A 24,413-nucleotide genomic window follows, 5' to 3' on the forward strand; every position below is an offset into this window, starting at 1 on the left:
AGACTATAATGTTCTGTGTTAGTGTTTTATATTACTGTTGTTCATATTTGGTTTCTATCACTACAATATTTATATATTATCATTAATTTTACAGTATATACTTATGTCCTGTGCTAACGTTCTCGAATTTTAACACTGTTGTCAAATATAATTAATTTTACTGCACCGTTTTGAACCTTAAAACAGTTACTTTTCGTAAGTAACTATTTAAAAATGCAGAATTACGAGAGAAATTATGTCTTCATTTTATTGATCTTTTTCTTTGTAATCTGTCTTGTTTTTCATTGTAATGTTTTGCTGCAATGTGCCTTATTTTTGAGTGCATTTTCTTTTCATTGTAAAATGTATTTTCTCACCGTAAATTTTAGTACAGTCTCTAAAATTTTTATTGGTAATTGTTTACGAAACATACTCTGTTGAAAGTATTTCACAGAATCTGCATTTATTTCTAACTGCAAGGAATATATTCGGGGTTTTCTTCTTCGTCGTCGCGAATGGGTCCGTTAGGACCATGCGGAATCAAAATTTCCCCCTGTGGGTGGGGGGCGGTAGAATACCACATTATTCCCTGCCCGTCGTAAGAGGCGACAAAAAAGGCCCCAAAGGCTCTGAAATTAGGAGGGCTGGTTGGCGACCACGGGGCCCTTAGTTGAGTCGTTGCATTGCTTCCATTTACTTGTGCCACACTCCTCACTTTTATCTATCTTATCCGACCTCCCTTGGTCAACTCTTGTTCTTTTCCGACCCCGACGCTATTAGGTTTCCGAGGGCTAGGGTGTCTTTCATTGTCACGCCCTTCGTGGCCCTTGTCTTTCTTTGGCCGATACCTTCATTTTCGAAGTGTCGGATATCTTCCATTTTTTCTCTCTGATTAATTACATCGAGGATAGTTGCCTAGTAGTACCTTTCTTAAAACAGTAATCACCCCCACCACCGGAATCAAAATTTGTTGGCTTTTCCTTTTAGCCCAGTATTCCTTCATACGCAGTGAGTGGGTGTGTTTTCGTTGCAGGGACCGTACATGTCGGTTAGTCTTTCTCTCATCATCCACAAAACCCCGTGTGACTGTGAGTTTTCTGAATTCATCTCGGTCTAGTAGATTTGGTGATCCTTATTCCTTCAGGTCTTTCTCTGTCTGTTTGTACCAATTTGATGTAGTGGTTTTATTTTTCTAAGTGCCCCATCTATTGTGTTCTTTACATGCGCATTGTGTCTGTAATTTTGGAGATTCTTTTATATATTTCCACATTTGGTTGTGGAAAATGTACTCCATCTTTGATTCTCGGTCCTAGGATTTTTCTCATTAGTTTACGTTCATTATCTTCTAATTGTCCTTTAGTGTTTTGTTTTGAAGATTGAGAGTTTCTGATACGTAGAGAGTTTTGGTTTTGATTACTGTAGTATAATGTCGGATTTTGCAATTCCAGGAAATACTGTTTTCGTTGTATTTTTTAAAACTGAAATGCAGTCAACATTTTCTGGAGTCACAATTCAATAGATTTATTTTCGTTACAATTTTCCGTAATCCACTCACCTAAACATTTAAATTTATTCACTCGAGAGATGCGGTTGGAGCCAATTTGGAGTTCAGATGAGGCAGTTTTGATGTCTGTCATAAATGTTGTTTTTTCAAATGACATTTGTAACCCAATTATCGCTGCTTGTTCTTGCAGGAGTTCAAGTTGGTTTTGTAAATCGGGGATGTCTTGGACAAATAGTACCATATTGTCTGCAAATGCTAAACAGTCCAGTTCGGGCTTTTAATACCGGTTCTTATTAAAAATATCTAATAACTGTTTTGTGAATACTTGTTTTTATATTATAGTTCTCCATAAGGTATGTTTGTAATAAATATTAAATTTCAGGAATAAAAATTGGAAGTTTTTGTACTAAAATTTATATTCTTTAAATGTTAAATTAAAGGGGTTAATATAGGTACTTTATTTCCATTGCCTGATGCTTTGTGTAGGTTTTTTTTTTTCAGTCGGGAGTGGCCAGCCAAGGATGAAAATGAGAAGAATACAATCTCTGTTAATGTGTTTACTGCTGCAGGTGAACAACCTTGTCTCAATTGATGCGTAACACTCTCTGTTTGCAGGGAACTGCGATCGTGCTTGCTGTGGCTGTTGTCTACTGTTTCGTATTCCACGCCGATGAAACTCACTTTTACGTAGCCAGAATGTTGGCTGTATTCGGCCGTCCAGAGGCACAGTATGTAGTAGGCCTTCGGTACATGCAAGGTGAGCTGACAAATCCATGTCTATTGCCCCAAAGTTTATGATATAAGAACCAAAAATTTAAAAAAGCTTAGAAAAAAAGAAAGTCATCACTTTAAAACCCATGAAAATATGACCTATAAAGGTCAATGTGTCTGACATTTTGTCTGTACATTTCTGATGATAGTTTTCCGTGGTTTCCCATTTTCACACCAGGCAAATGTCGGGGCTGTGCCTTAATTAAGGCCACGGCCGCTTCCTTCCAACTCCTACCCCTTCCCTATCCTATCGTCGCCATACGACCTATCTGTGTTGGTGCGACGTAAAGCCACTAGCAAAAAAAAAAAGTATACATAGACGAATACTGGTTGCCATGGTGATGATGGTGTCGGGAAGTTGATGATGTTAATTCGAGACAGATAGACTCCATTCTAAGCACTTATACTGTACATGCTAACAATCAGTGGTTTAAAAAGACGTATTATCCATTCGCGAAAGAAAGAATACATTTGTAAGTAGCTTGACCGCGTGGACGATTGTTTCTGAAAGCAATATCCAGTTTTCGACGTGGTTATTGTGGTTGCAGATGGCAAATTTGAAACCAAATTCTTGAACAAAACAGCACTGAAGTGATGTCATCTAGAAACGTACAAATGTAGAGTTTTTCCCCCCGTTGATTTCCGCTCAATGGACAAATGAGAGGAACAAAACACACTGTTGATTTATGAAGGGCATGCTTTACCTAAATATAACTTCAAACACTTCAACTGTCCGCCTCCGTGGTGTAGTGGTTAGTGTGATTAGCTGCCACCCCCGGAGGCCCGGGTTCGATTCCCGGCTCTGCAACGAAATTTGAAAAGTGGTACGAGGGCTGGAACGGGGTTCACTCAGCCTAGGGAGGTCAACTGAGTAGAGGTGGGTTCGATTTCCACCTCAGCGATCCTGGAAGTGGTTTTCCGTGGTTTTCCACTTCTCCTCCAGGCAAAGGCCGGGATGGTACCCAACTTAAAACCACGGCCGCTTCCTTCCCTCTTCCTTGTCTATCCCTTCCAACCTTCCCATCCCCCCGCAAGGCCCCTGTTCAGCATAGCAGGTGAGGCCGCCTGGGCGAGGTACTGGTCATCCTCCCCAGATGTATCCCCCGACCCAGAGTCTGAAGCTCCAGGACATTGCCCTCGAGGCGGTAGAGGTAGGTTCCCTCGCTGAGTCCGAGGGAAAAACCGACCCTGGAGAGTAAACAGGTTAAGAATAAGAAGAACACATAAACTACTGTGCGTTTCATGATTATGGTTCAAACTGACCAGGTATTTTGCAACCAATCAGTATGTCTCTTAAATGTGCATGATATATATATAAACGTGGGGCTGATTTTGTTCTTGGTATATTTAATGTGAGAATAACATGCATTAAATATTGCTCATGTCTACATATCAGTGTACAATTGTCCGGCTCCATAGCTAAATGGTTAGCGTGCTGGCCTTTGGTCACAGGGGTCCCGAGTTCGATTCCCGGCAGGGTTAGGAATTTTAACCATAATTGGTTAATTTCGCTGGCACGGGGGCTGGGCTGGGTTTATGTGTCGTCTTCATCACCATTTCATCCTCATCACGACGCGCAGGTCGCCTACGGGTTGTCAAATCAAAAGGCCTGCTTCTCGCGAGCCAAACTTGTCCTCGGACACTCTCGGCACTAAAAGCCATACGCCATGTCAGTGTATAATTTCCCGATGTTCTACATTTTCTTAGAATATCCTACATATTCTACCATTAAGTCCTAAACTCCGCTAAAAGCATGTGGTAACCCTAAATTCGGCATTCCCTTCTTCTTCTCATTCTTCTGCTCCGGGATGAGTGGCTCAGACTGATGACGCGCTGACCTTCTGACCCAACTTGGCAGGTTCGATCCTGGCTCAGTCCGGTGGTATTTGTAGGTGCTCAAATACGTCAGCCTTCGGGACAAAATTCCAGCACCTCGGCGTCTCCGAAAACCGAAAAAGTAGTTAGTGGAACGTAAAGCCAGTAACATTATTTATTACCTTCTTCTGCTTCTTCTTATTATTATTATCATGATTAGGCCTATGACAACTAAGGGCCGTGAAATCCCAACTTCTTGCGGGCCCACCAAGTTTTCATCCTTTCGGAGAGTTCTTTCTTCCATGCATCAGAATGGACATGCTTCTTTCGAGTTGGGACTTCTTGGTGAACCCGTCCGAGTTTGTGTTTGAGTGGTGCTCGGAGTTGAATGCCTGTTTCTGAGATTCCATACTTGTGAAGATCCTTGTCGATTTCCGCAAACCAATGAGGAATAGTTTAGAGACTTCTGAAGTACGATAAGAAACGTTTACAGATTGTTTTAGCTGGCAATATGAAAGAGGTGAGCATAAAAAGTTATCCTTCTTTTCCGGATTACGCTAGATATCTTTTCGGCGTGGGTGTATATTTCTAACTTACTCCCAAGTCTGGAAACGCCATCTTTGAGGTTGAGACCAAGAATTTTTCCGATAATCCTCCTTTCCGTAATTGCCAGTTTCCCAAGCAGGTTAATCATTCGAAGTGTTAAACATTCTGCTGAATATAATGCTTCAGATCTAATTACAGTTTGATAATGTCGAATTATTATTATTATTATTATTATTATTATTATTATTATTATTATTATTATTATTATTATTATTATTATTCGCTTGCCCATTCAGATAGAACTTGTTAGTTGACTTGATCACTTGATGGTTTTCGCCTTCGTATCCTTCCAGAATCTCTTCATGAATTCGCTATATTGTTTCTTCTGTTTTTCTGAACATTTCTTACCAGTTTTATTTTACATTTTTCTTCGTAAATTTGCGCTAAGTTACGGTACTAGTGTTTCCAAAGCATCCGCATTTGTAAGTTCTTTTTTTACAATTTGCTTTACGTCGCACTGACTCAGATAAGTCTTATGGTGACGATGGGGTAGGAAAGGGCTAGGAATGGGAAGGAAGCGACCATGACCTTAATTAAGGTTCAGCCCCAGCATTTGCCTGGTGTAAAAATGGGAAATCACGGAAAACCGCCTTCAGGGCCGCCAACAGTAGTGGTTCTTCTAGCCGGTTTATCTTGGTATTCTGTGCCTATAATAAATAATATTTTGGTGAGTCTTTTGGTGTCCATTCTATAGATATGACCATAGAATTTCATATTGTTATTATTTTCAGGTAAGGGCATTCGTCAGAATATCACAGTGGCCATGCAGTGGTTTAAGATGGCCGCTGATCAAGGCCACGCTTATTCTTCTTACAACCTGGCTGTAGGACACCTGAAAGGCTACCGGTCTGGCATCCGGAACAAGTAAGTATACAGAAGAAATAACACATGCCTTCTTTTTAACTCTGGAATTAGCAACTGTCTATTTTTCGACACTTTAGTTTCCGCTCTAGTGGCATGCCGACTTTTCAACAAGTTCGAATTTCTTCCCGTAGTGTCATCAGTTCGTCAATAAAAAGCATACCACGCTTTTATTTGTCAATCTTGATATCCACAGCAGCTGTAAGTTCATTTTCATCCATGGTTACAACCTTTTTGGGAGACATTATTTTCTTCAGTGTAATTGAAGTTGCGTTCTTTAGCCTTGCTAGAGGTGTCATAACATCTCTCACGGGGAGAGAGGTTCAGTCTACCTGTTTGCGTCACGTGACTACGCTCAGTTCGGAAGGCATCGTGTTGGAGACTGGTCAGTTGGATAGTACGTTGCTTGTGAACAGTCCGTCTGGGCAGAACCACGCTGTCACCAACGCGGCGTGCTCGTCACCAGTTGTTAACTTTCTTCGTGGCTTAAGATCCTAGCTTTTTCTAAAAAAAAAAAAAGAGAAAATTATTGATCATTTCTCTGCTATGTTAGTCTTCCGTAAAGAACATAGAATTAGTAAACGAAACATAATTACTGGAAAACTAAAACATACATTTATATTTTGATGTCAAAAACTCCATGTTGGTTAGAGTGCACAGTTTTCGTTATCACACAGTACCCTATTATTTTTCTCATGTACCGAGCGAGTTGGCCGTGCGGTTAGGGGCGCGCAGCTGTGAGCTTGCATTCGGGAGCTAGTGGGTTCAAACCCCACGGCCGGCAGCCCTGAAGATGGTTTTCCGTGGTTTTCAGTTTTCACTCCAGCCAAATGCTGGGGCTGTACCTTAATTAAGGCCATGGCCGCTTCCTTCCCACTCCTAGCCCTTTACTGTTGTAATCGTTCATCACTATGCCGTAGGCATGTTAGGAGGTTTAGTCAATCATATATGCCATTTTCCGCAACATTCTGCGACATATAATGTCGTAATTAGCAGTCTACGTGCCGAACCGGGATGCGAGTTGCGATACGCAGGCCCGAAGGAAGCAGTTTTCTGCGCTGTATCGAGAAAAGAATAGCGTATTACCGCGGAACCTTGAGATCGCGCTCTCACTTCGTGCGAGAGAGGAGGAGAGATGACGCTACGCGTGGAAATGTAGCTTGTCAGAGAGTGGGCTGAATTAAGGTGTGTTAACCCCCAAGAAATAAAAATCCTTACTGATTCAACACCGCATTCATTGGTGCCAATTCACCACAATTAACAAAAAATCAGAAAAAGAACACCTTTGTTTGAGATAATTTATGGAAATTTATAAGTCAGGTCTCCTTCGAACCGACGTATTTAATACTAATTATTGGTGCATATAAACGCAATACTTTAATAGTGGATCGGTAATGACGCATGTCGTATAGTGGTACGCAGACGAAAGATGACTGCCAAGATCTGGCAACGTGAGGAAAAAAGTGGGAGGTCTTGCGAGATGAACCCTGGCGCGTGAATTTCTAAAAAGACGCTTTTGAGATTGTGAACGACCCGCTGATCGTTAGATCAGTATAAAACAGGGGCCACGAGCTATAATTTGATTACTTTCACATCGCTGAAAGATTCCGTTTACCGGAGCTCACTCTCGATCAGGGGCGTGGTCTACCACCTCCCCAACCACTCAGCCCAGATACTATAAATAAAACCCGGACCTAGATGCAATATCCTATTGTAATTTGTGCAGCTACAGTATTTACGTGTCGGTAACGAACTATGGATATCAGTGTATGAAGTGCTGTGTCAAAGAAGAACATATCAGTGCGGTGTAAATATCGCGAAATAAGCCGTGTGGTATACGAGATAAAGTACAGTGGTGATGAATAGAAGTCTTATTTTAACATTTAATCCTTTAAATATCGCCGACTTCAGTGACGGCTTATGATGCAATCATCAGAGAAAGGGCAAACGCATCAAGTTGTTTAGAAGTAGTGAGACAGCCGATTGTATTCAGTGATTAATAGTGGCTGATTTAAAAGCATTTAAACAGTGAATGACGCTCAGTAAAATTAAAATAACGGTATTCATTATAGGAGGAATGTTGTACACTCCATGGACACTCATGGTAACAATTAATCAGACTGTGTGATAAATGGGGAAATGAATATTGATTTATACAAACTTACCACTATTCGGATTAGTCCATTTCTTGTTATAAGTGGATCTAATCACCAGTAGATTCTGTGAAAACACATAAACAGTGTTTATTAACTAATTTTCCCATTTTTGCCTTATGTTCGTGAGTGATCATCGAACCCAAGAATTGGAATCAACGAGAATCGCGCCTGAGTGCCTGCATTCATCTCTTCAGGGAACGTCTAGAGATTCCAACAACGGAAGATCACAATTCGGGACATGGATGTTGTGAAGAGGAAGAAGAACCAAGGACTATTTAAGAGTGGAGCTGTCGTAATGTATTCCTCTTAAATCCCAGGTGTATCCTCGAGATGGCAGCGAACCACAAGCGGTATCTGATAAGTACATTTTTTGAATATATTAAACCACGAGATTTGTATGCTAGTATTAACTTTTATTTGTAAATAAAAAAAATGTCGTAATTAATAATATTAAATGTAGGGAACACTATACGCGTGTGACTGGGAAAAATTATTTTATTAATTTAATTAGAATATCTTCTGTGATTTAAGGATAATCACTAATATTCCAGTGGGCTTATTTGCATGAATTAGTACGTAGATCCCATAAATTCTTAGTGCGTATGAAACGCATATTTTGAGGAGAATGGCACTTCAATTAAATTTATAATTTCTTGTTAATGTCACTAACTGGTAAGGATCTTCATAGTAATTTGAATATAGACTATGTGTTCGCTTCACAGGGTGATTCAGGTATTTTATAAATCCCATATAATAAATATATGATCATTGAAGATGTTCAAACCGAGGTGTAATTTGAATTATATAGATACGCGAGTGAAATTGAATCAGTTAAATAACCTTTGAGAATAGAGTCTTCTTTATAAATGAACAAAATGGATTTGAGATGCAGTGGTGTGATGTGGGAAGGATGAGGCTTGTGAAATGTTTGAGACGCTGGAATGACAAAGAATTATAATAATGACGGCTATCGTGATGTATTGAATTAGGCTGTATTTATAGCCGGAATAATAAATAATAAGAATTGGTTAAACAAACGTGTACTCGGGAACGAGCCAAGATGAATTAAAGAAAGAAAGAATAGAAAGTGTCTTTGTTGCCGCAGGCAGGACACTGGCCCATTGCTAGAGGAAGACGGATTTACGATGTAAGGATTTGCACAGTCCGATGGGGACTGTGTTGTCTCCAAGAGTCTTAAACATTTGCTTGTGAGCTTTCGTTCATTCACCAATGCAATATCAATTCCATGCTTATGATACATTATGAGTAGCGTTGATAATTTTATGATTCTGCGAAGGACGTATTCCTCCCCGTTTTTATGTACCAAATTAGCACGTGATAGGAGTTTCAGATTTTTTTATCTCGGAAGCTGTAGAACGTGGGTTTGACCCGCGTTGGAACTATGGATTTAACCTGATACTTTATGGCTTGATTAGGCCATATCTTCAAGATGTATTGTTTGTTATATGTTTGATATTTTCCTATGTAATGCATTTCATTATTCGCAAGTGTTTATGGTGATGGGTTAGATACCAGCGTTGGTTGATTTACTTTGAATATAACAGAGTTAGGTAAACCCAGGATACGCGTATGTGTTCAGTATAATATGAAATTGGTGTGGTCAAATAGACCACGTGTTTGATATACGGCGATGCAATCTCATGCGTGAGAAAAATGTATTAAACAATACGCATTAATTCCATAACCATGACAGTTAACTAATAATATGATCTAATGATTTCTGGTCAGTCCATTCAGATAACAGATACCATCGAGTATCATTGTTTAGAAATAAATAAATTTGCAGACGTGAAATATGTACATAGTATCAATGCGCGTTAATAAAGTGATTAAAATATTCCAAGCGACAACCACAACTGTGAATAAACTGAAAGGACGTTAAGGCATATTGTATACAAATGATTGCTTTTCAGTTGATTATTTCTTTGTTTATATGTAATAATATGGCATTATCTCATGTACTTATCGTATGATTCTATCAGTCTAATAAAACGTTTAGTACATATTCTTAACAAAGATTCTTCTCATTTTATAATATTAATGTATTCCTCTTACATTATAGAGAACCCTACTTTAGTTATATTTTATGTAGTTCCCGTTTTTATTTTACGAACATTCCATTACTCGTATGCTTCTGAGCTTTAGCCGTTGACGCAATGAAAGTAGGGAGGATGGGACTTCGAGCCCGGGAAGTGACTACCGAAGGTTCTCATCCGGCAATTCCATTTATACATTTGTTTGTGAAGCCGAATTATGTAATTATTACCCTGATATGCCCGGGGTGGGTACACTATCCCATGGTCGCCATAAGACAACGTAAACAACTTTTTTTTAAATCTCATGCAAATGACTAATTCAGTATGATACCGAGAAGAGAAGGGGATGGTCGTGAGAAAGTTTCGCGGCCGTCTCAGAGATGTATTCCCCCTGTGGATGGGGGCTGTAGAATAACACCCACGGTATCCCCTGCCTGTCGTAAGAGGCGACTAAAAGGGACCTCAGGGGCTCTGAACTTTAGAGCGTGGGTTGCGACCACGGGGCCCTCAGCTGAGTTCTGGCATTGCTTCCACTTACTTGTGCCAGGCTCCTCACTTTCATCTATCCTATCCGACCTCCCTTGGTCAAATCTTGTTCTTTTCAGACCCCGACGGTATTACGTATGGAGGCCTAGGGAGTCTTTCATTTTCATGCCTTCGTGGCCGTTGTCTTTCTTTGGCCGATACCTTCATTTTTCGAAGTGTCTGGCTCCTCCATTTTTCTCTCTGATTAGTGTTATATAGAGGATGGTTGCCTAGTTGTACTTCCTCTTAAAACAATAATCACGGAGCTCGATAGCCGTAGTCGCTTAAGTGCGGCCAGTATCCAGCCCTGAAGATGGCTTTCCGTAGTTTCTCATTTTCACACCTGGCACATGCTGGGGCTTGCCTTAATTAAAGCCACGGCCGCTTCCTTCCCACTCCTAATTCTTTCCTGTCCCATCGTCGCCATAAGACCTATCTGTGTCGGTGTGACGTAAAGCAACTTGCAAAAAAAAAAAAAATCACCACCACCATTTGAGATGTATTATAGCAGTTGAGCGTTAGCAGTGTTTTTGGTTATTATTATTATTATTATTATTATTATTATTATTATTATTATTATTATTATTATTATTATTATTATTATTATTATTATTTAGATGTTCAGAGTAAATTATCGCCCAGGAAAGTGGGAGAACTTATGATGTACTATAGGAACACCGTTTCTGTTTAGTTTTTAATTATTTTAATTACAGCTGTGTGAAGTTCATTTTGGTATTTAGGATTGTAAGTATCATACTTTTGGGAAACTCAGGAAAATGAGAGAAATTTTAACACTGTGATGAGAATTTTGGGCGTAGAGCTAACCACTTACCCCATCAAGTGCCGAGGTTCAGAAGTATTGTAAAGAAAGGAATAGAATTAAGTAATTTAATAGATATATATTTACCAGATATTGTAATAGGAGTTGAATCATGGCTGAGAAATGATATAATGAATGCAGAAATTTTCTCACGGAACTGGAGTGTGTATCGTAGAGATAGGGCAGGAATGGTGGGAGGGGGAGTATTCATTCTGGTGAAAGACGAATTTGTAAGCTACGAAAAAGTTAAAGATGAGAAACATGAAATTCTAGGTGTAAGGCTCATTTCTAAAGATAATAGGCAACTTGATATATTTGGAGTGTACAGACCGGGAAAGTGTAGCGCTGACACTGATTCAGAATTATTTGATAAGATAATCAGCTATGTGGGAAACGACATGGAAAGGAATGTGATTGTAGTGGGAGATCTGAATTTACCAGATGTCAATTGGGAAGGAAATGCGAACGACAATAAGTATGACCAACAAATGGCAAATAAGTTAATATGGGAAGGACAGCTGATTCAGAAAGTGATGGAACCAACGAGAGGGAAAAATGTCCTGGATGTGGTGCTGGTAAAACTAGATGAGCTCTATAGAGGAACCGAAGTAATAGATGGTATTAGTAATGGCGAGATAGTGGGTTCGAGCCCCACTGTCGCCAGCCCTGAAGACGGTTTTCCGTGGTTTCCCATTTTCACACCAGGCAAATGCCGGGGCTGTACCATAATTAAGGCCACGGCCGCTTCCTTCGGATTCCTAGGCCTTTCCTATTCCATCGTCGCCGTAAGACATGTGTGTCGGTGCAACGTAAAGCAAAATAGCAAAAAAAAAAAAGAAAATTACATGGTATTAGTGATCATGAAGTTGTATTTGTCGTAGTTAAAAATAAATGTGATAGAAAGGAAGGTCTTAAAAGTAGGACTATTAGGCAGTACCATATGGCTGATAAATCAGGCATGAGGCGGTTTCTAAAAAGTAACTATGATAGGTGGAAGACGGTAAATAAAAATGTAAACAGACTCTGGGATGGGTTTAAAACAATTGTTGAGGAATGGGAAAACAGGTTTGTACCTTTAAGGGTGGTAAGGAATGGTAAAGACCCGACTTATTATAATAGAGAAATAAAGAGACTGAGAAGGAGGTGCAGGTTTGAAAGAAATAGAGTTAGAAATGGCTGTGGAAGTAAGGAGAAATTGAAGGAACTTACTACAAAATTAAATCTAGCGAAGAAGGCAGCTAAGGATAACGTGATGGCAAGCATAATTGGCAGTCATACAAATTTTAATGAAAAATGGAAGGGTATGTATAGGTATTTTAAAGGAGAAACAGGTTCCAAGAAGGACATTCCAGGAATAATTAATGAACAAGGGGAGTGTGTATGTGAGGATCTTCAAAAGGCAGAAGTATTCAGTCAGCAGTATGTAAAGATTGTTGGTTACAAGGATAATGTCCAGGCAGAGGAGGAGACTAATGCTAAATAAGTATTAAAATTTACGTATGATAACAATGACATTTAAAATAAGATACAAAAGTTGAAAACTAGAAAAGCAGCTGGAATTGGTAAGACTTCTGGGGATATACTAAAGACAATGGGTTGGGATATAGTACCATATCTGAAGTACTTAATTGATTATTGTTTGGTCGCAGGAGCTATACCAGATGAATGGAGAGTTGCTATAGTAGCCACTGTGTATAAAAGAAAGGGTGATAGACATAAAGCTGAAAATTACGGACAGTAAGTTTGACGTGCATTGTACGTAAGCTTTGGGAAGGCATTCTTTCTGATTATATATAGTACCAGGAAAGCCTAGGTCCTGGTCCATATCAATCGAAAGAAACGTTATTCCAGCATAAAAGATCCGACCGACGTACGAACATCTATGTAAAGAATGTTCCAGCATGTGCCAGACCCCACGAGTGCACTAGGCGGAGTCAAGTGACGTCACCTTCGCTCGAAGCTCACCTCCCCTAGAGATATTTCTCGAAAAGAATTTTGTTTTACCAGCTTTTCAACGCCTTAACCAATTTCAACGGGACAAACGCTGAATCATAGCGGACGTCATAAAAGTTAATCCCTGTGAATTTCGAATTAATTCATCCCATGGTTGTTGAGTTATAATAATTTAAAGTCTAAAGAAATTACGCACTCACGGTCACATGGCCAAGAGATGCTACCCCTCCCAGCGCTGGTATCTATATATGTCAAGGCCAGCCAGCAAGCAGGCCAGTACAAGGACGAGTATACAGCTGTGTGTGAGTGAGACAGAGGAGAGACCGACCCGCGTACAGTATGTTCGCGCAGTCACGGTGAAGGTACTTTCCGTCGCATTTCCGGAACGCGAAGTTATATCGCCGACAGAATTATAAAAGACGTCGCACTGTATTTAGTACATCGCGTCGCGACTACAGTCTAATCCTAAAGACATTTAAGAATATAATACGAGTGAACTTAAAGTGCAAATATCAAATATTTGGCGTCTCCGAAGACCTTAAAAAGTAGTTAGTGGGACGTAAAACAAATAACATTATTATTAATATCAAATGTTTAACGTTCACAGAATATGTCATTACGTGTAGACTTAGGTTACTTCAAATGATATTGAACTTCTACAGAAACTAATGTGTAAAATCACCAGAACTCATTTCTTTTCGAGTATTGAACTGTATTTCTTTATTCACGCCACATCAGTATACGACTTACAGTAATTTGAGTGAAAATTAAGAACTTTTTCTGAGGTAATATAACGTTATAATAACAAGATAAGCAGAAAATAATCCTTAGTGACTTAATGACTGTGTTCAAAGACTGTGATTATAAACTATGATTTGCCTTTTCAAGTGTGAACTGTGTAATTATGAACGTTTCAGTAACGACTTTAAATAGTATTTCATACAGGAAGGACTGTAATTCTTTATTTAACATCTTGAAATTCAATTACGCCATAAATAGTGTTCAACAGTAAATGACAGTGTCAGTGATAACTACTCGCACTAAGTGAATTTTTCGTGTGCGAAAAATCACCCTAACAAGCTGCAATTCTACATGATCCAGTTCCAGCCGTCATCACCTCATCGGGAACGTCAACATGGTGTGTTAAGGGAACATCGCCGATCCTGATTCTCCGCGGAACATTCCAGATGTCCATCCTTCGACATTTTGTAGCAACATTTCTTTCTGTGAGTAGTAACAAACTGACTAAAATTTTTTCATTAATTTTGAACAGTGGAAACTTTAGTGCCGCGTGTGAACAAATATTTCAGAGTTCTCATAATTTCTCAGAAGTGATTAATTTAATTTCAAATTTCAGTTTTATATCTCACAGAAAGACTTTAGGCTTTTCAAGTGTGCTATATATCAAAGTTTACAAACTGAAAACTGAAAACTTTTAACAGAAATTTAATTTCTCATATCAACTTACAATTATAAGTGTGTGCTTAGGTTTAGAAAGACTTTAGGTGGAAATTCAATACCTCATATTCTCACATATGAAAGACTTTGGAACCAGTGATATTTATTCCATTTTCATGAACAGAATTCAGGAAGATTACGTTCAAACTTTTAATTTCAATGCCAGATTTGAGTTCAATAATCATATTGCAGGGTGAAGAATTAATAAATTGTTTTGAAAAAATTTTTTTTAACCATCTATTATTCGCTCTGCGAGTCTATCCTACTCTGTATCGGCTCCAAAAACAAGTTCCACTCCCTGAGGTCCTACTCAAGCCCTTTGCCCAAAAACTTTTCCTGGTACAATATATATATATATATATATATATATATATATATTGCTAGGGGCTTTACGTCGCGCCGACACAGATAGGTCTTATGGCGACAATGGGATAGGAAAGGCCTAGGAGTTGGAAGGAAGCGGCCGTGGCCTTAATTAATGTATAGCCCCAGCATTTGCCTGGTGTGAAAATGGGAAACCACGGAAAACCATTTTCAGGGCTGCCTATAGTGGGATTCGAACCTACTACCTCCCGGATGCAAGCTCACAGCCGCGCGCCTCTACGCGCACGGCCAACTCGCCCGGTCTGATTAAATTAGACATGTTTGCGATAGAAGGCAGTTCGGTTTTAGGAAAGGTTATTCCACTGAAGCTCAACTTTTAGGATTCCAGCAAGATATAGCAGATATCTTGGATTCAGGAGGTCAAATGGACTGTATTGCGATTGACCTGTCTAAAGCATTTGATAGGGTGGATCATGGGAGACTACTGGCAAAAATGAGTGCAATTGGACTAGACAAAAGAGTGACTGAATGGGTTACTATATTTCTAGAAAGCAGAGCTCAGAGAATTAGAATAGGCGAAGCTTTATCTGACCCTGTAATAATTAAGAGGGGAATTCCTCAAGGCAGTATTATTGGACCTTTATGTTTTCTTATATATATAAATGATATGAATAAAGGAGTGGAATCAGAGTTAAGGCCTTTTGCGGATGGTATTATTCTGTATAGAATAATAAATAAGTTACAAGATTGTGAGCAACTGCAACGTGACCTCGATAATGTTGTGAGATGGACAGCAGTCAATGGTATGTTGATAAACGGGGTTAAAAGTCAGGTTGTGAGTTTCACAAATAGGAAAAGTCCTCTGAGTTTTAATTACTGCGTTGATGGGGTGAAAGTTGCTTTTGGGGATCGTTGTAAGTATCTAGGTGTTAATATAAAGAAAGATCTTCATTGGGGGAATCACATAAATGGGATTGTGAATAAAGGGTACAGATCTCTGCACATGGTTATGAGGGTGTTTAGGGGTTGTGATAAGGATGTAAAGGAGAGGGCATATATGTCTCTGGCAAGACCCCAACTAGAGTATGGTTCCAGTGTATGGCACCCTCACCAGGATTACCTGATTCAAGAACTGGAAAAAATCCAAAGAAAAGCAGCCCGATTTGTTCTGGGTGATTTCCGACAAAAGAGTAGCGTTACAAAATGTTGCTAAGTTTGGGCTGGGAAGAACTGGGAGAAAGAAGACGAGCTGCTCGACTAAGTGGTAGGTTCCGAGCTATCAGCGGAGAGATGGCGTAGAATGACATTAGTAGACGAATAAGTTTGAGTGGCGTTTATAAAAGTAGGAAAGATCACAATATGAAGATAAAGTTGGAATTCAAGAGGACAAACTGGGGCAAATATTCATTTATAGGAAGGGGAGTTAGGGATTGGAATAAGTTACCAAGGGAGATGTTCATTTCCAATTTCTTTAAAATCATTTGGGAAAACCTAGGAAAACAACAGATAGGGAATCTGCCACCTGGGCGACTGCCCTAAATGCAGATCAGTATTGACTGATACTGATATTGGAAGCCTTTACCTTCCACCTCTCCGAGGGTCTTCATGGCCTGTACGGAGATGACTTTGCTTTGATGAGGATTTTAAATTGTAAATGTCTGATAACATTGCTCACAAGCAGTGCAGACAAGTTCGCCTGGATGGGCGTTTCGCTGTTGCCTGTCTTTCCTTGGCATGCTTGCTTTCCGAGCGATGTTGTGAATTTTGATTTCAAACACAAAAAACGATTAGACTAACAACCGAGTTCGCCTTAAACGATAACAAAAAATCTGTTCGTAATTGGAGCTGACCGATATTCCTGTTAACCGACAAGACTTCCCATGAGAAATAATATGTTCCTACCGGGACCAAATATGTTTTATGTTAACCGAGTTTACGGAGCGAGTGGCTGCGTGGTTTAGGTCTTGTAGTTGTAAGCTTCCATTCGGCAAATATTCTCGAAAGATCCAAGGCGAAATTTAGGCATTTTAAAAATTATTATTGTGTTCAATGGGTTCTTGGCTAACAAAATGTGATAAAACTGCAAAAATAATATTTTAGGTACGTAGGCAAACTTTTGGGCGTGGGGCCTTTAGGGGGAGATTTTGACATTAACTTCATTTCTTTTCTGTTAAGGGGCCGATGACCTAGACGTTAGGCCCCTTTAAACAACAAGCATCATAATTTTCTGTTCAGTTTGACCATAAATTACAAAATACGGTATACCTGTAAAAACAGTGTTTTGGGAATATTTTTCAGAGGGGTTCTTGGATGTTTTTCCAATTTGCTTTATGTCGCACCGACACAAATATGTCTTATAGGGACGATGGCATAAGGAAGGGCTAGGAATGGGAAGGAAGCGGCCGTGGCCTTAATTAAGGCACATTTGCCTGATGTGAGAATGGGAAACCACGGGAAAACGATCTTCAGAGTTTCCGAGAGTGGGGTTCGAATCCACTACCTCCCGAATACAAGGTCACAGATATGCGCCCCTAAACGCACGGTCAACTCGCTCGGTATTCTAGGGTTTTTTGGTTGACCGGGCGAGTTGGCCGTGCGGTTAGGGGCGCGCGATTGTGAGCTTGCATCCGGAAGATAGTGGGTTCGAATTCCACTGTCGGCAGTCCTGAAGATGGTTTTCCGTGGTTTCCCATTTTCACACTAGGAAAATGCTGGAGCTGTACCTTAATTAACGCCACGGCCGCTTCCTTCCAACTCCTAGGCCTTTCCTATCCCATCGCCGCCATAAGACCTACACTCTCTGTCGGTGCGACGTAATGCCACTAGCAATAAATAAATAAATAAATAAATAAATAAATAAATAAATAAATTTTTGGTTGTATGATATATATGATACGTTCCGGACTATATCAAGTTTTGACATTTACACCGTACAACCTCTTGTACTGTACCTTGCAATACAAGAAGACGCAACAATTACTGATGCTTGCTTGTTGTTTAAAGGGGCCTGAAATCTAAGGTCATCGGCCCGCAACAATTACAAACATAAAATGGAGAATGTATCATGTATGATACAAAAGTTTACCGCAAGTTACGCTAATAGCTTCAGCCAGAAAGAGACAAAACACGTACCGTATCATATATGATTCATAGGGTCGCTAGAGGATAGTGGGTTCGAACCCCACTGTCGGCTGACCTGAACGTGGTTTTCCGTGGTTTCCTATTTTCACACCATACAAGTGCATGGGCTGTACCGTAAGGCCACGGTCGCTTCCTTCCTACTCCTAGCCCTTTCCTATACCATTGTCTCCATAAGATATATATGTGTCGGTGCGACGTGAAGCAAATTGTAAAGAAATTTAAAAAGGGAAAATATTAACTACTTGTGAATAAGTTTAAATATCTTGGTGAAATTATAACTTGGAACACCAATGAAAAATCATCAATAGAAAGCAGAACATTTAAGCTTAAAAAAAAGCACAACGAATTACATGGCCAACGTACAAGAAAAAATCTCTTTCAATAAATGCTAAACTTCAACATTACTGTTCCGTCATTAAACCTGAAGCGACTTATGCTTGTGAAACACTATTTAAATTGAACACCAAAGCGACAACTGATACACTGCAAAAGGTTGACAGAAGGATACTCAGAACAATCATTAATAAAAAACATCAGGTGGATGGACAATGGAGATTATTGCCTAATGCAGTGGTTTATAGGGAAAGTGAATCTATAATAGATACGATGAGAAAAAGAAGAATTGCCTTTTTCTGTCACCTTTCTAGATTAAATGATAATAGGATAATAAAACAACTATTTAATTACTTTTGGAAAAGTAAAACAAAAAATAATTGGTTTAAAGAAGTTCAGAATGATTTAGAAGAGCTGAATATTACAATGAAGCAAATTAAAAATAGAGAAGAAAAATGGATTCTCAAGAACAAACAAATAAGATTGTCATTAAAAACTGTACAACACAAACAATATGTCATATCTGATGAAGAAAGGGCAGCCAGGTCAGCCAGAATGAAGAGGTTTTGTGAAAGGAAGAAGATGATGCAAGCTAAATCTTCAGTTAATTCTTTGTTAACGTAAATGTATTTGGGTTTGATTTAAGTGCTCCAATGTGGGCGTAAACTATGTAAATAAATAAATAAATAAATAAATAAATAAATAAATAAATAAATAAATAAATAAATAAATAAATAAATAAATAAATAAATAAATAAATAACTACTTGTAGTAAGTGTACGTCTTAAAATGAGTTCGTGCTAATGAGGTGACTCTGACAAACATAAGCATACAGACGGGATCTTCTTTTGAAAGTTAAACTCAGAATGAGGACGATGGAATTGAGGAAATATTGTTTATACTTTCCATATGTGTATGCTCACAGCATGCCTATTTCTTGTTGCGTAACCGGAAGAAACACAGACTCGAATGTTTATTTCTTAATAACAAAAGCGTATTGTGTACGCCCTGCCATGTAAGCGTATTCACTAAGGGTAAACCTTACCCTTTCTCCCCTGTTAATACTGAAGGTAGTAACTTATAGTTACTTTCTGACTCTTGGATTCGATTTAGTATCGCTAACCTTACAGTTTAGGGACCCTACTTGCCGATACGACGTCTTACAGTTACTGTTAATCTTGCATTTTGGCGGTATGTAGTGATGATCTTTTCTTGACTTGTACTGCCACTGCCGTATTGTGAAAAACCACTAACATTTGAGGGTATAAGTAAAGCATAGTTTATTTTTCTGTAGGATTGTAAATCTGTTTGAGTAATACCAGGTAAGCAGAATTGTGGCATGTTCGAATAATGCATGTGGGCGTAAACTATGTAAATAAATAAATAAATAAATAAATAAATAAATAAATAAATAAATAAATAAATAAATAAATAAATAAATAAATAAATAAATAAATAAATAAATAAATAAATAAATAAATAAATAAATACTTGTAGTAAGTGTACGTATATTATCAGGTATATTATCAACTAAACCTTATTCTTTACCGTTGAAGTGTCCAAAAGAACATCGATGGATTCGCGTTCATTTTCAGAACACAAACGTAAATGTCCAAATAGGGGCGAAAACAAAGTCATAACAGTTCTCCAGGGTGGATTTTTATCACAGTTGGAGAGCTTCAGTATGGTTTATGTCCTCCACGAGCATTTATCATAGCTCGGCACCTACGTGGCATGCTCCGTATAAGTCGAAGGAGGTCACCTTGCGGTATCAGGTCCTATTCTTCAATGAGAGCCTGTTCTACGTCTTGGAGAGTATGTGATAGAACAGGACGCCCACGAACACTTCTGTCAAGCCTATCCCACACATGCTCGATGGAATTAAGGTCGGGACTCACTGTTGGACATTCCATCTCTTGAACGTCCAGTTCTCGCAAGACAGCTCTGGTGATGCGGGCTTGATGAGCCCTGGCATTGTCGTGCACGAGTACGAATTCAGGGCCAACACCGTATGCAACAACCAACACATGCTGTAGCAGTATCTGCTCGATGTACCCCGCAGCGGTAAGATTACCACGGACGACAAGATCCGTACGGCCATCAATACTGATGCCACCTCACACCGTCCCAAAACCTTGTCCGAATCGGTCGCTTTCTTGGACAACATTTGGCATGTACTGCTCACCACGGCATCTCCATACACGTTGACGTCCATCACTCTGTGTCAGGGGAAATCTGGACTCGTCTGTGAACAACACAGGTCTCCATTGGCGAAGTTGCCAGTTGACGTGGGTACGGGCAAACAGAAGGCGAGCTACGCCATGTTGCTGCGTTAAACGACACTCGAACAGGACGTCTGGGTCATAAGGACACTTCTCTTAGCCTGTTCCTTACTGTCTGGTCAGACACCGTGACTGCAGTGACCATTCTGAGGTCTTGTTGCAGTTCTCTGGCAGTTGCTTACCGACTCCGCAACGCACAGATGGTCAGATATCAGTCATCCTGTGGGGTTGTCTTGTGTCCACGACCTTGTCCAACCCTCCTTGTGAACTGGCTTGTCTCTCTGTAGCGATTCTACAAGCGTTGAGTAACTGACGGAGAGACATTGAGATCCACAGCAACACGACGAAAAGTCCATCCTTCCTGGATCAAAGTGACGGCCCTTCCGATTTGAACTTCGTTAAGATGTGTCATGGAATGTGCTGGTTTACGTACAACGTGCTCATTAGTCTGTGTATCTCACAACGGCAAATGGGCCGCTATTCACTTTGTTTTGGGCGGTCACAATCAATCAATCAATCAATCAATCAATCAATCAATCAATCAATCAATCAATCAATACTGACCTGCATTTAGGGCAGTCGCCCAGGTGGCAGATTCCCTATCTGCTGTTTTCCTAGCCTTTTCTTAACCCTGACAGTAACACAATACGTTTTTCTGACGTGTTGTGTGAATGAATGCCATCTATTCCTCTTAAGGAGGGGAGAGTTATCCCCTCCACCACCTCTATTCCTTGTTCATTCCATCTGGTAACTTTAATGTAACTTTAAATAATAGGCTTTGAGTGACACGTCTTCGAAACGTGTGGTGTAACTAAAGCGATATTTATAGACGTGTTAAATGTTTTCAAAGAAATTGGAAATTTATTGAACATCTCCCTTGGTAAGTTATTCCAATCCCTAACTCCCCTTCCTATAATTGAATATTTGCCCCAATTTGTCCTCTTGAATTCCAACTTTATCTTCATATTGTGATCTTTCCTACTATTAAAGACGCCACTCAAACTTATTCGTCTACTAATGTCATTCCACGCCATCTCTCCGCCGACATATCACTTGTCGAGCAGCTCGTCTTCTTTCTCCCAATCCCACCGAGCTCGATAGCTGCAGTCGCTTAAGTGCGGCCAGTATCCAGTATTCGGGAGATAGTAGGTTCGAACCCCACTGTCGGCAGCCTTGAAAATGGTTTTCCGTGGTTTCCCATTTTCACACCAGGCAAATGCTGGGGGTGTAAGGCCACGGCCGCTTCCTTTCCACTCCTAGCCCTTCTTCGTCCCATCGTCGCCATAAGACCTATCTGTGTCGGTGCGACGTAAAGCAACTAGCAAAAAAAGAAAAACAAAAAAAAACCCCAGTTCTTCCCAAACTTTGCAATATTTTTGTAACGCTACTCTTTTGTCGGAAATCACCCAGAACAAATCGAGCTGTTTTTCTTTGGATTTTTTCCAGTTCTTGTATTAGGTAATCCTGACGGTTTAATGTATGGCTACACATACAGATGGAGTACAACTTCGATTTGACATACCCTGAGTAGCTAAGGTCTCAAGGTATACTGTATGATTATTGAACTGTGTAGCTGGTGTGAAATGACTAACGCGGCATTTAATTAATACGGTCTTATGTCGTCCATTTCGTATGTACAGAATTCAGCTAGAATGTATACGAAGAAAGTAAGATCTGCAAGAACTCTTCCGAAAAGGAAAGCAACGTTACCTCTTCTATAAAGATCAGTTCAGTTGAAATGGAATGAAATTTCGTTATCAACCTAACCTATCCTTTGGTTGGTGCCGTTTGCAGACTTTGTGTATTCTAATTGTCTTACAGCATATGTACTTGTGTGTATTATTAAAGTGTGGTATCACTTCAGTCCGACAAGTAATGGCAAATTTTAAGAAGGGAGCTAAACACCAGGCAAACACCGAAGAATACGGTTATAGAAATGTGCATATCAGAATAAAGGCAGAAATATGTAACATTAAATTGAGTGGCCGTGAGGGAGAGACTGTTTATTTCCTTAATTCCTCACTGAGCTTGAAAACCGACTTAATTATGAATATCTTGATTGATCATTTATTTGGGTAAGGGAACCTTCATTGTTGATACTTAGACTAAGGTTAGTTTGTTGATGTTTATGTCTCGTGATTTCAATATGTAACTAGTCAAGTTGACAGCAGTGATGAGCCTTAAAAAGAAAAAGAGAATAGGGCGGCGATAGTTGCTTGTTAGTGTACAGCCGTAAGTGCCGAGCACTATAAGGCCACGGTTGATAACGTCTCAATCGTACGAGTTGGCCGTGCGTTTAGGGTCGCGCAGCTGTGAGCTTGCATTCGGGAGATAGTGGGTTCGAGTCCCACCGTCGACAACTCTCAAAATGGTTTTCCGTGGTTTCCCATTTCCACACCAGGGAAATGCTGGGGCTGTAGGCTTTCTTAATAAAGGTCACGGCCACAATCCCAGCCCTTTACCACCCTTGCGTCGCCAAAACCTTCGATGTTTTTGTGCGACGTTAATCCACCAACAAAAAATTATGAGCCCCTTGGTAACATTACTGAAAGAGAAAACAGATGTACCATATAATCTTTGCACCGGGCTGAGTGGCTCAGGCGATTGAGACGTTGCACGTCTGACCCCAGCTCGACAGTTTCGATCCTGGCTCAGTCCGGTGGTATTTGAAGGTGCTCAAGTACGTCAGCCTCGTGTTGATAGATGTTTATTATTATTATTATTATTATTATTATTATTATTATTATTATTATTATTATTATTTCTATTACGGAGTTATCCGTGGAAGGCAGAGGTGAAAGAAGGTGCGGGCTGGAATGAGTCTAAGTACAAAGCTGAAAGATGAATTAAAATTTCAATAAAGGTTATATTTTCAATAGTAGAAAAACTTAACAAATTTCACATATAATTTAAACAAATAACAACAATTCGACCACTATCCACTAATCAGGTACAAGGTATAATTTTACAAACGAACGCCCGAGTTTCGGGGTATTTACAAGTTCTGGGCTTCGAGCCCCAATTACACAATCCTTGAGCTACTAGCCCAACTTTACCAAGGGACACTCATTTGATCAAAGGGCAGAAAACCCCTTCATTCAAGGAGCACTTGCTCCCACCTAGTAATGTCAAGCCTCCTAGAGGCACCTTTCAAAACACCAGAAAGAGCTGACCCGCTCTCAATCTTTCAAGCCTATTCAAGGCAATACCATACCTTACAATCACTTGCCATCAAGGCACAACTTACAAGAATTAAACAGAGGTATCTCGTACCCAGCCTACAGGGCCTTAAAAGAAAAGAACAGAATAATTAAAAGGCCCAAAATACCAAGATGAATGGAGGCGTTGCTTACACTCCTACATGAAACCTTATAAAACCTAAGGGGCACTAGGCCGATGACACAGGGGCTTTTCCCAAACTAGGGAGGTGACTCGTATAAGAAAAAAAATAACACATTAATAAGAGAAGAAAATCGGTTATGAAAACGTAGTCACCTCAAATCAAAAATGAAGGGGAGCTCGAGTGGGTAAAGCACTCTCTATCCCCGATTTACAGTTACAGTAATAAGAAAATTTTACGTAAGCCGGCACTAAGTTACATTTTTAGACAGGTAGGTTACATTGAAAAGGTTTCGGACCTTCCCCGAGGGTTAAACTGCTGAGCTAGCAAGAAATAAAGATGTTAAACGGCCATTACCTTTGTTGAAGAGCTGCTGCCCGAAGGAAGAGGCGCTACCCGCCCCCTGCTATACTTCCATACACTAAGCTAGATGTTGAAGTGGCGAAGAGCCGTGAAAATCATCAGTTTTATACCCTCGTGGAAGATTC

The 24,413-nt window shown here is 39.8% G+C and overlaps 1 protein-coding gene across 1 annotated transcript in view; it reads left to right on the forward strand.

Annotated features, from left to right (window-relative positions):
• LOC136884117 (uncharacterized) overlaps positions 1-24,413 on the forward strand; it is a 130,515-nt gene that overhangs the window by 86,453 nt on the left and 19,649 nt on the right. Inside the window, exons 2-3 of the mRNA XM_067156156.2 lie at positions 2,099-2,240; positions 5,407-5,539. Coding sequence (XP_067012257.2) covers positions 2,099-2,240; positions 5,407-5,539 — 275 coding nt within the window. The remainder of the gene's footprint in view (positions 1-2,098; positions 2,241-5,406; positions 5,540-24,413) is intronic.

Source organism: Anabrus simplex, chromosome 12, assembly GCF_040414725.1.
Source record: "Anabrus simplex isolate iqAnaSimp1 chromosome 12, ASM4041472v1, whole genome shotgun sequence".
NCBI lineage: Eukaryota > Metazoa > Arthropoda > Insecta > Orthoptera > Tettigoniidae > Anabrus > Anabrus simplex.